At 50.5% G+C, this 12057-nt stretch overlaps 1 protein-coding gene across 1 annotated transcript in view; it reads left to right on the top strand.

The window, feature by feature from the left end:
* GALNT17 (polypeptide N-acetylgalactosaminyltransferase 17) overlaps positions 1-12057 on the top strand; it is a 446372-nt gene that overhangs the window by 395259 nt on the left and 39056 nt on the right. The window contains exon 7 of the mRNA XM_019421727.2: positions 11175-11360. Within this exon, the coding sequence (XP_019277272.1) occupies positions 11175-11360 (186 nt within the window). The remainder of the gene's footprint in view (positions 1-11174; positions 11361-12057) is intronic.

Here is a 12057-nt window from a genome sequence, read left to right as displayed (position 1 = left end):
GCTTCTCTGTCTGCTGTTTCTCAAAATAATCAGCTCAAAATTATCTTTATGACAAAGAGGCATATTTCAGGGTGGCATATTCTGGTCTCCTACAGTGGCTGTGCTTGGGGCCTGAACAAGGAGAGACGGATAGAGACGCCAAGAGGCACATATCTGAGGAGGGCCCCGAAGGGCAGAACCCCCCCACACACACTTCAGACACAGACTTGGACGTTTCGGGGAGACGGTTAGGCTGGAAAAACCAGCACAGCTCATCGGGATGCCTGTTCTGCCAGTGCATCCAGTGCTCAATCAGGAAGAAACCTTCTAGAAACTCAATCCGGCCTATTCTCTTCTTAGTTGGTGCCGGGAGCAGAGAGAGAATAGGGGATCAGAAATCTCGACTTGGAGTGATGGTAATAACGATGGCCCAGATGACGTGTATGGAGAACTTTCTTGGAGCCAAGCGCTGCTCTAAGCACTTGACAATGAGATGTGCTAACATCTCATGTAAACATCACCACGATCCAGAGAGGTAAGGACTGTGATTGTCCTTCACTACACAGGGGAGGACATTGGGACAAGTTGCCCCAGGCCAGCTAACAACCAGTGGGGCCAGGGACGGAAGCATGCAGTCTGAAACCTGGGTCCAAGCCCAGAAGTTACATCACTGACCTCCCTTTGAAGGGCTGGAAGGCTCTACGGTGTCCCTACATTTTTACCTCTATAACCTCAAGTAGGCCCTCATTACAGCTCTGTGGTACAGGCAGGTGGGTAGTACAACTCCCATCTTATAGGTGAGGACGCCTTAAGCCTGGGAGGCGAGAGGAAAAGGACTTGTTTAACATCGCACAGCTAGTCTTCGGAGGAGGTAGAACAAGAATATTGGCCTCTGGGGGCGCCTGGGTGGCTCAGTCGGTGAAGCGTCCAACTTCGGCTCAGGTCATGATCTCGCGGTTCATGGGTTCGAGCCCCGCGTCGGGCTCTGTGCTCACAGCTCCGAGCCTGGAGCCTGCTTCGGATTCTGCATCTCCCTCTCTGTCTGCTCCTTGCCTACTCACACTCTGTCTCTCAGTAAACATTAAAAAAAAGAACACCAGCCTCTGCTGCACAGTTCTTTTTCTGCACCTCATGGCCATCTCCATGGCAGCTCTACACAGGGAAGGACTGATTTGAGAGGCCTTGAACCCTAGAGCATTTGGATGATGGAAAGCAAGGAGAGGGAGTGAAATGACACTGGAAGCCAACTTCGTTTCCTCCACACGGCCTCTACTAATACTGAAAAGACAAACAACCCAGTTACAAATTGGGCGAAGGGTCTGAATAGACATTTCTCCAGAGAAGAGACACAGATGGCCAATAAGCCCGTGAAAAGATGCTCAACATCATTAGCCATCAGGGAAATGCATATCACAACCACAACGAGAGGCCACTCCACGCCCACCAGAATGGCTATAATCAAAAAGATGGACAATGGCAAGGGTTGGGGAGAATGTGGAGAATTTACACTGCCGGTGGGAATATCAAATGGTGCAGCCACGTTGGAAAAGATTAGCAGCCCCTGGAGAGATTAAACGTGGTGTTACCATACGACTCTGCAATCCCGCTCCTCGGCGTATACCCAAGGGAGACGAAAATATGCCCATATCCACACCAAACCCTGCAAAGTCAGATGCTCAACTGACTGAGCCACCCCAGGTGCCCCCACTCAGCACTAGTTGAGATCTGAGATCTGGTAGAGTCAGTGTCACACCCTATGCCAATACAAGGAAGTGCCATCCAAGAAATGTGTTCAGTAAGTGGCACGGTCGGGATGTCGACTAGTCCACAAGGAGAAAAAACCAGCTTCGGTGCACGCCTAGAGGCTGCCTGTGACAGAGGGTGCACCCTAGGTGCACCCAAGGCAGCCTGGAGATCTGATTCAGAGATAAACCGGTGGTCTAGATAACATGCCTGAATTCATTAGTTGGGGGATTCTTGGTAGTCTCAAGATTATTCCCCAAGAAGGTCAACGCTGGGGTGGCCAGCATAAGGAAGCCGGTGCCCTCCACTGGTGATGACCCTGACCCTGAACCCTGGGCCTGTGGTCTATGGTGTAGGGAATCACAGACTTAACACCAGGGCCGAAAGAGGCTCGGAAGTAGCCCCCCCGCCCCCGCCTCGTTTATAGATGAGGAAACCGGGGGGTGAGGTGGGGTAGAGTGAGTGTGCCCAAATTCTGGGAGAAATGGAGCCCATTTCTCAGTATTTCTCAGCTTGTGCTAGAGAATGCCTCCCAGTGGTGTCCAGGCTGGACTGGGCCGGCTGGTGGTGACTACTCCAGGGTAGCTTTGCATTATGAGCCAGGGTGCCAAGGAACCGCAGTCCCAGAAGCACGAGGGTGGTTTTGGGTTTGTGGGCCGAAAAGTTGGGGAGACTCAGATCTTCCTGGTGTTGAGTCCTATAATAAAGGCCCCTGGTCAATCTGATTGTCCTTTCTGTGCCTGTCATGTTGTATCTCTAGACCGTTTCTATTTTTTCCCTCCATTTCCTCCCTCCCTCCCCCCATCTTACGCCCTCTCTCTAGACCCATCCTACGAATTCGCCCTCCGTCCCCACTGCATTCATTAGTACGTTCACATTCGCCCATTGAACAAGAGTTTGTCAGGTGCTTACTGATGTGCCAGACCCAGCGCTGGGCACTGGGGACACAGGATGTCATGGGCCTGGTCCTCAATGAGCTGACAGCCCAGTAAGGAAAAGAGAGAGTAATACTCTCACACACCCACTGTGTGCGTGGCACACTCACAAAATCACAACTGCGGTAAGTTGTACTTGCACAGGTATGTACAAGTACTACGTGAGTCTCCAGTAGGGGGCTCTGCCTTTATGGGGGGGCTTCCCTGGGGAAGCAGTGGTTGAGCTAAAGGCTGAAGTTGGAGGAAGAGGTAACCAGGCAGAGAAGGAAAGAGTGTCCCGGGCAGGGGCTCAGCAAAGGCTCCAAGGCTGGAAGGACTGTGGCACATGAAAGACGAGAAAGAAGGGTCGCTGTGGGGGAGCTGCACACGAGGGTGAGGCGGGCACGGGAGTCCTCCAAAGCCATGTTAGGATTCTGGACTTCATTCTCAGAGCAGTGGGAGCCCACGAAGCATTCAGGGGAATGACGTGATCGGATCACGGCACTCTGGCTGCTGAGTGGAGGCCAGACGGATGGTGCCATGGGCACGTGGGTGCCGCGGTCCAGGTGGTGGCAGCTTGGAGTGGTGGCGGAGGAGCTGGTGGCCTGGTGGTCGTGGTGGGTGTTTGGGGAAGTGGCTACAATCGAGCCACAGTTAAGAGGCGTTCGTCTGCAGGACTTGGTGACGGACTGACCAGTGTCTGGGGAGGTGAGTGCTGAGCATGACACCCAGATTTCTTTCTGGATCCGGCAGCTTCCTGTTGAACCTTAATGACTAGGGGGTGGGGGAGACGGAGGTGCAGACCCTGTAACACCATCCAGGGCTTTTTCCAGAGACAGCTGCCCCCAGATGGCACCTGGGGCATCTCGGGACAAGTAGCTTTCATGTTATCATGGCGCTCGCTGTTCACACTCTAGTGTCACGGTTGAAAATTCTCACTAGATTACTTTGGCTCCAAACCTACTCGTTCCTGAACAATACTTTCTGCTGCTTTGAGCAACAGCTGGCCTCTAAAAATGGTGGAATGGGACCTAGACCTCGAATGCTTGAATTCTCGTAGTGGTTTCCAAAGCCGGACGGACTCAAGATAATCCACTGGGGTCCAAGGGGAATACATTAGCACCTCCATGGCGGTATAATTTTTAAATGTCTCTGTCCTTAAATGTATCGTGTGTAAAATACATTAGTACGATAGCACGGGCGTATATTTTTAAATGGATAAAGTCAACATATTGGCCTTCAGCTGTTCTTTTTCCAGTGGCGAACGTATATCAAAAATGTTTAGAGGCCACTGCCTACAGTAGGTGATATAAATGAATCAGCCGCATTGGCCTTAGCTCCTGGCTTCCGCCATGTTTCCCGGCCTCCTCCACGGCTGCTCACCTCCACCAAGGCGGTGACTTCCGGCTCCTTGACTTTGCCCCCTTACCATCCAAGCTCCTTGGTGATGGAGGCACCAGGGAGAGCATGGTCTGGGCGATACCTGGAACTTTAGATCCCCAGCATTCCTGGAGCCATCACCCAGTGGTCTGAGCTCTGGCCAGGCACATCCTACCTTCTCTTTGCCTCCAGTCATAAAACCACAGTCTCAGAAAAAGACATGAAATGAGTTTAGGCCAGTGGTTCCCAAACCTGGACACGTCACAATCACATGAGGGATTTTTTAAACCACCCAGTAGTCCCTCAGCTTCTCCTCAGAGAATGTGATTCATAGGTCTCGGGTGGGATCCAAGCGTTTGTTATTTTAAAGCATCCCTTGGGGATTCGGAGGCACAGCCAGGTTTGGGAACCAGCAATCCAGGCCAGCTTCTCGTCCTGCCCTTGGAGGGAAGACGGAGACTCTGGGAAGTACAGAGGGCATTCAGGGAGACCGCCAGACCGGCTGAGATCCAGGCATAATTCCAGAAATACCAACTTTTGCCTCGTCTGATGACATACTTTCCGTCATCTTTAAGACTCTAATGAGTTAGTAAAATACTTGTTAGACAACATGAGTTGAATGAATGAAATTCACCAAAAGATGGAATTAAGCCAGCGCACCCTCGAAGACTCTCCCCCTGGAGTGATGGTGGAGAGCTCAGAAATCAATGGCACCCTTTGACATCCGTCTCCCATAGTGTCCTCTTCCCCCAGGGTATCAACTGTCCTAAGCAGAAAGGACGTGTCCCGCCTAAGACTCTTGTGATGCTCTTTTTCTTCCAGAGCCTTGGGCAGGCTTTCTGGCCCAGGGCACGATGCTACCTCCCTATGTCCAACTACACAAGCAAAAACCCTAGGAGTCATTCTTGATCCTTCTTTGTCTCCGCCATATCCAACCCGTTGCTCAAGATTTTGCCTGCTAAAAAGCCTCAAATGTGTCAACATATCTGCTTCTATTCCATTGCCCTAGCCAAAGCTACCAGCATTTCTCCCGGCAGTGACGTTAAGACCCTCCTGCCTCCTCTGCCTCCCCTCACCTTACTGCTAATCTGTTTCCCACGCTTCAGCCAGAGTTCACGTTTTCAAACTCATACCTTTCAGTGGCTTCTCATTTAGAACGAAGATCAGTTTCCTTCACGTGGCCTGCAGGCCCGGCTGGTGCAAACCCTGCCTGCCCACCCAGCTTTCTTTCATGCTATTCTCCTCTCTTCCACCCTTGCCCTGACGCAGCCGCATGGCTGTTCTTTCAGTTCCTTGAATACTCCTTGAATATTCCATTCACGCGAGTTGTTTGTGTAAGCCCACAGTTTGGTGACTTAAAAGAACAATTGATTTGCTCATGATTCTGGAGTCTGGCAGTCTAGGCTGGGGTCTGCTGGCCGATTCCTGTGCCCCTCATAGCACTGGTGGGCTCGTTCACGCGTGGGTGGTCAGTCAGCGGATTGACCGGAGGAGCCTGGTTCAGCTGAAGCTCCGGGCACGCGAGTGAGCCCAGGCTGGACCCCCTTCGCCCCCATGGTCTTTCATTCCCAGCTTCTTCACAGCATGGTGGACTCAGAATCCCAAGAGGGGGACAGTAAAACTTGCAAACCCTCCCAAGGCCTGGCCTTGGAGAGTGCAAAAGCTTCTACTGCATTCTACTCACCACTGCAGGTCTGAAGACGAGCCCAGATCCAAGAGGAGGGAAAGTCGATCCAACTCGTTGATGGAAGGAGCAAAAAATCCACATTGCAAGGGAGCGTGGGAGAGATTGTTGCAGCCATCTTGAACCCAGACTTTCCCCCTCCACGAGGCCACTGCATCTGTGCTGGCTGCCCCCGGGCTTGGGCTCTCGTCCAGTTAGCGTGCTTCTTTAGCCAGGTTAGCTCAGTCTAGGCTTTCTGATTTCACCTTACCTGCCCCACGTCAGGGATGCTTTCTCTAAGCCTAAGGGCCTGTCCCTTTGTTGGATGCCGGTTTTTCCAGCACTGTGTTGCTTTCCTTCATTGGAATTGGCTCTGCTTCTGAGAAGGCACATCTGCCTGTGATTATTTAATTAATGTGTTTCCCTTTTAAGATCATCAACTTCGTGAGAGCAAGGACTTGTCCCTCGACACTCTCCATGACATTCCCATGCTGGAAAGTAGGCTCTGAGTGGAATTTTCTGGATGAATAACTATGAATTAATTAATATGTGTTATTGGGGTCAGCACGTCTCCTGCTGGCCACCACTTCCCAGGCAGAGGGTCACCAAGAGCCTTGCTACGGCTTCTACCCCACCAGGACTTGTCCCAGAGCTTGGACTGTGCTATCTTCCTGGCCCATTCCAGCCCATCTGGAGGGCCTACCTCCTCCTCTGGGGAGGACCTCCGGGCCTGGAGTGCTATTCCAGGATGGTCGTTTCCTCTCTTCTTCCTCCCTGGCATCGCAGATGTGCCTTTCATCCCCACCTACTTATTCATTTCCCTTGGTATAATGTCCCCCAGTCTCCATAGAACCTCGCCATTTGGGCCGACAAACGGTAACGGAAGGAAGGATAACTTCCTCGGGAGCAGCTGTACTTGAGACGGGTGTAGCTAAGTGCTCATGTCTGGCGGAAGGATGAATCGATCACTCCGTTTATGGAGCTACCTTTTTGCTTTCATAGCTCTCAGGTAGAGTAGGAAACTGCGTGAGCATCAGTCCCCTGGATCAGCCCTCAGCAGCTGCCTTAGTTAACCTGTCGCTTTGTTTCTAAGGTATTCAGTCTACCCTCGTGAATGGCTTCACTTCTACCGTCTACACTCAGTCATTTGACCAGGGACAGACTTCACGTCACCCTGTCAACACTTAGGGCCAGCTCATGAGCTCTGCTGTGACCACTCCTGCCAACTTGGAGAAGAGCCTCCCAAGACTTGAGAATCACTTGACCCACTGGCTCCTTCCGTTCCCCTTGCATCGCACTGGCGATGGCTTTGTGCGGCAGGAGGCTGACCTTGGCACCCCTAACAATGACACCCCTGACCCTGAGGGTATCGTTGGTGCCACGTTCGGGTCCACTGAGTTTCCTCAGGCCATGGATGCACACCCCGTCCCCCTCACTCACCCCACCCACAGAGGCACTGGCCAGACATCTTGAGGAGGTGCAAGCTGTGGCTGAGGAAATTTGGAGGATCCATGACCCTGGATTGGTGGGGTCAGAGCTGCAGGTGCCCACCGAGTAAGGGCTGGCCTGTTGGTGTGGCTCGGGGTTAGGTTGTGGTTCTGGGTCCCCCACTTACTGGCTATGGATTGTAAACAACTTAATCAACCTCTTGGACCCTCAGTTTCCTCATCTGTGAGGATTTCATGAGGTACTTGGTGTTGGTGCCTGGTTGTAAGGATTTGGCTGGTCCTACATTTTGGAGCAGGCCTAGCGAAGACACTCACCTCTGTGAGTGGAGGGTCTGCGGAAGTGGAGGATGGAAGAAGGATAAAGCAGAGAGGAGGCTAGGGCTGCTCCTCAAGGCCCAAAGGACTGGGCTCAGTTTGCCTCCCACACCTACTGGGTGTTTGTGTGTCTGTCTTCTTTTTCTTTTCTGTTTTTTCCTTCCTCTCCCTTCTTCTTCTTCTTCTTCTTCTTCTTCTTCTTCTTCTTCTTCTTCTTTCTCTCTTCCTTCCTTCCTTCCTTCCTTCCTTCCTTCCTTCCTTCCTCTCTTTATTTCTTCCCTAACTTTAAATTACCTCCTCTGCCCGGTATCTCCAGAGTAGTTTGCAGCCTGTGTTTCAGTGCTGTCATTTGCTGTCTCATACAAGATCTGCTGTTGCTAGTTGCTCGTGCTTACGACCCTAAATCCAGTCTGAGTCACTAGAGGTGACAGACTGAGGTGTAGACCAAGGCCAGGCTGGCACAGGATGGTAACAGGAATGTGTTCCAGGCAGAAGAGGTCTGTGATGATGTTACAGGCATCCGGGCCAGTGCTGACACTGGTCATTCACTCCAGGTTTGCTGGGCCCAGGAGAGGGCTGTCTGTACCATCAAGATGCTAAACAGTCCGAGAACCCTTTGCCTCTCCCCAGACCATACAGGAAAACCTAAGTGGCTCTGAGTTGGTGTCCACGAGTATGCCAACTGGTATCCACATGGCAGAGTCTAGGAGAGGAAGCCACGGTCCCTGCTGCACACGACAGATGTGCTGTGCGGCCTGCCTCCCAGCTGGCACACCATCTCCCACTCTTGTTTAAGAGGCTTGGGGTCTGACCTGGACCCTCTGCTCTGTCAGCCCACTCCTAGCAAGGGACGTCTGAAACAACTTTCCCTAGGGACAACCTGAAACAATTGGAACAATCCGATCTTGGTCTATCTATGTCGCTTGACCTTGGTCTGGACTGCTTACAGAAGACTGGCACCAAGTTGGTCTGCCTGTGGGTTCTGTTCCCGCCTGGAACCTCTGTTCTTGTTACGGGGTTTCTGGCTTTTGCTGAGGCCCCTCATACACCTGCACACGTTATCCCTACTCCGGAACTGGTTTTCACACAACTCTGCTTTGGATTGCATTATTTCTCCTTAGCTTCCCAAACTGGAATCTACCCCTTGAATCTTCTTTTCCCATCTCTCTGGGGAATTACTTCTCTATCTATCTGTTTATTTTTGTCACCGCTTTGTTGAGATCCTCACATACCATTATGATTCACTCATTTAAAGTGCACAACTCCAAGGCGCCTGGGTGGCTCATTCGATTGAGCACCCAGCTCTTGGTTTCAGCTCAAGTCATGATCTCACAGTTCGTGAGATCCAACCCCGCGTTGGGCTCTGCACTAACAGCGTGGCACCTGCTTGGGATTCTCTCTCTCCCTCTCTCTCTCTGCCCTTTCTCTGCTCATGCTCTCTCTCTCTCCCAAAATAAATGAACAAACATGAAAAAAATTTAAAAATTAAGTGCACGACTCAATGGTTTTTAGTATATTCAAGGAGTTGTTCAGTGATATCAGCACATTTTTTTTAATCACCGTAAAAGGAAACCCCATCCCCACTCTACCTTCCCCCAACCCCACCCCTAGTCCTAGGCAACCCTTAATTTTCCTTCTGTCTGTATGGGTTTTCTTATACTGAACATTTCACATAAACGCAATCATAGAGTACGCTGTCCTTTATGACTGGCCTCTTTCCCTTAGCATAATGTTTTCAAGGTTCATCCATAGTGTAGCACTTACTTGTTTTTGTCGCTCAATAATATTCCATTGTATGGATATGCCATCTTTTGTTAATCCTTTTATCAGTTGGTGAATATTTGCCTAGTCGTAGGTTATGAAAATTTGCCCTTACGTTTACTTCTAAGAGGTCTACAGTTTTAGCTCTTACGTTTATGTCTTGGATCCATTTCAGGTTACTTTTTGCATATGTTGTGATGTGGTGGTCCAGATTCATTCTCTGGCATGTTGTCCCAGCACAACTTATTGAAAAGACTATCTCCCCCCGTTGGATTGTCTTGGCACCCTTGTTGAAAGTCAGTCAGTTGTAGAGGTGAGGGTTTATTTCTAGACTCTCAGTTCTATCCTGTCGTCTTTCCTTATTCTTCCACCGCACTGTCTTGATTATAGCAGCTTTGTGGTAAGTTGAAATCAGAGGTGGAAGTCCTCCAGCTTTGCTCTTTTCAAGGTTTTTTGGAGTCTCTTGTATTTCTACATGTATTTTAGGATTAGTTTGCTAATTTCTGCAAAGAAGCCATCTGGGGTTTGGATGAGGATTGTGTTGTCTTTAAATCGATTTGGAAAGTGTTGCCATCTTAACGACATGGGGCCTTCCAATCCATGAATATGGGATGTCTTTCCATTCATTCCCTGAATCTTGACACTGCGCAATGCCACACACCTGTGCCACTCTGTATCTTTGCCTATTGCCCACCCCAGAAATTCAGCTTGTTTTACCTGGTAAGGTCTCTTGCCCCCATTCCCTACAGGCATTGGCCGTATTTGCCTCCTTGACGTGGCTTCCTTCCACTGTCAGCAGCTGCCATGACGACGCAGGGGGAACCTAATGGTCAGGTCCCCAAATCAAGCTCCTCTGGACCACTCACTGTCTACCAAACCCTTAGCTTACAGTCTCCTCCTTGAAGGTGAGGATTCATGGTTATGGGCAGAATTTTCCATCTGTATCATTTCCCTATGGTGCAGCCAGAGTTGCGAAATAGAAACAGAAGACCACACACGCATGGATCTTGCCACCGAATTCAATCAATGAAGATCCAGGGACGGTGTACAAACCTGCAGGAGGGTCCCAGTATCCTCCAGAAGGGGGTCTGGGAAAGTAAAGGTAGAGGGGCTTGAAGTATCCCAGGTTGGGGTGAGCATATACATTGTCTGTGCTGACTGGGTCAGCTCACCAGCACACTCTCCCCACCAGTACCGGGACGTTTATTTCCACAAAGTAGTCCTTCCTGAGAATCAGGAGTGCTTTGTTTTGCCTGCCTGGGACTGGGAGAAGTTGGACAGTTCAGCTTTTCCATACAAGCAGGGCCTTTTGGGCCTGGATGCCTGCCATGCCCATGCAGAGAATGGCAGGTGTCACTTCCTTGGGCTTTTGTATCCATCAAAGGCAACTACCGTATCAGCCTTCCACCCGCATGTTCCAATTCCAGCAATAACAAGGGATGCCCGCCCGTGATACCATTGGGGCAAATGCTTCCAGAAGGCTGGGCATCTGTGCTCTTAGGACTCCATCACAGAGCATATTAACGATGCGTAAGTAGCCTGTTGTGCCCTTGGTGCTGATATGAATAAATATGGTTTGCTTTTCAGTTTGAATTTTCTGTTCTAGGTCTGCAAGGCCCGACTTCAGCCAGGTGGCAAAGAAAACCTCCATGGGTGCCAACTGTGCACTACGAAGAGCTTAAGAAAATCCATGTGTCGCCAGCAGCCACCTAACTAAGGCTCTGGGCCTTAGTTACCCAGAGCTCTATTTTAATATCCTAAACTATTTTCTCTATAAAAGTCTCCCAAGCCTTCTTTTACACCTGTTTTAGTTAGGTTAGTCTACATTGCAGTAACAGACCAACCTTAAGATACGTTGAAATGTACTTCTCACCCATGCTGCGTCCCCTGACCATTGCCTTTGGGCCTTGGGGAGGGGCAGTGGCCTCTAGACATTTCCCTGTCAGGCTGATCAAGTCCTCCCTCCTCCAGGTATGGCTCTGTGGGGGCAGCATGGAGGTCCTGCCTTGCTCGCGGGTGGCCCACATTGAGCGGAAGAAGAAACCCTACAACAGCAACATCGGTTTCTACACCAAGAGGAATGCTCTCCGGGTTGCTGAGGTCTGGATGGATGATTACAAGTCTCACGTGTACATAGCGTGGAACCTGCCACTGGAGGTAGGGCCCCAGCAGCCCTTCCCCATCACCCTGGACCAGTGATCCTGTCAGACAGGTCACTGATGGTGTCTCCTCAGAAAGATGCTTACACGTGCAAAATTGTAAGAGCATTTTGAAGGGGTTCACAGATCTCCAGGTGTTGGAAACCCTGCTTTAAGTGGGGCCTGGCACAATGGAACTCTCGAAATCCAGTTACAAAGAGTAGAAGGGTCTTATTGAATTAATCCCAGCCATACTGTAGTCATCCGGATGCCCTGCTCCTGAACGTCCATGGTGTTCTGGAAGCTTCTTAACCAATGACGCCATGATTTGCCCTCACTTTGCGCCCTCCCAAGGAGCTCTGCCTGCCCCATGACATACACCCCTACCAGTTTACATGGCTCTTCAAGTCTCCTCCATATTCTTTCCAGAATACAGCCTAAGAAAACTCCCATGTTGCCAAAGCCTGACAGGAGTATTGTGTGATGGCTGTGCCTTGATTTGGTTGGAATCCCTGCTCTGCCGCTTACCAGCTATGCAGTCTTGAACAAATCCATTTACTGCCTCCGTCCCTGAGGCTCCTTGCCTAGAAAATCCTTCCGAAGGTGACTGGGGGAACTGAATCTAAAGTACTCGCTTAAGTAATAAGTACTAAAGTACCCCCATCTAAGTACTAGAGTACTCAGTTTAAGTACAGAGTACCAAAATCATCAATCTA

Source organism: Panthera pardus, unplaced genomic scaffold (genome assembly GCF_024362965.1).
Source record: "Panthera pardus isolate Hobbes unplaced genomic scaffold, ASM2436296v1 HiC_scaffold_4, whole genome shotgun sequence".
NCBI classification, from domain to species: domain Eukaryota; kingdom Metazoa; phylum Chordata; class Mammalia; order Carnivora; family Felidae; genus Panthera; species Panthera pardus.
The sequence above is the reverse complement of the archived record's forward strand: the minus strand, read 5'-3'. Positions and strand labels throughout refer to the sequence as shown.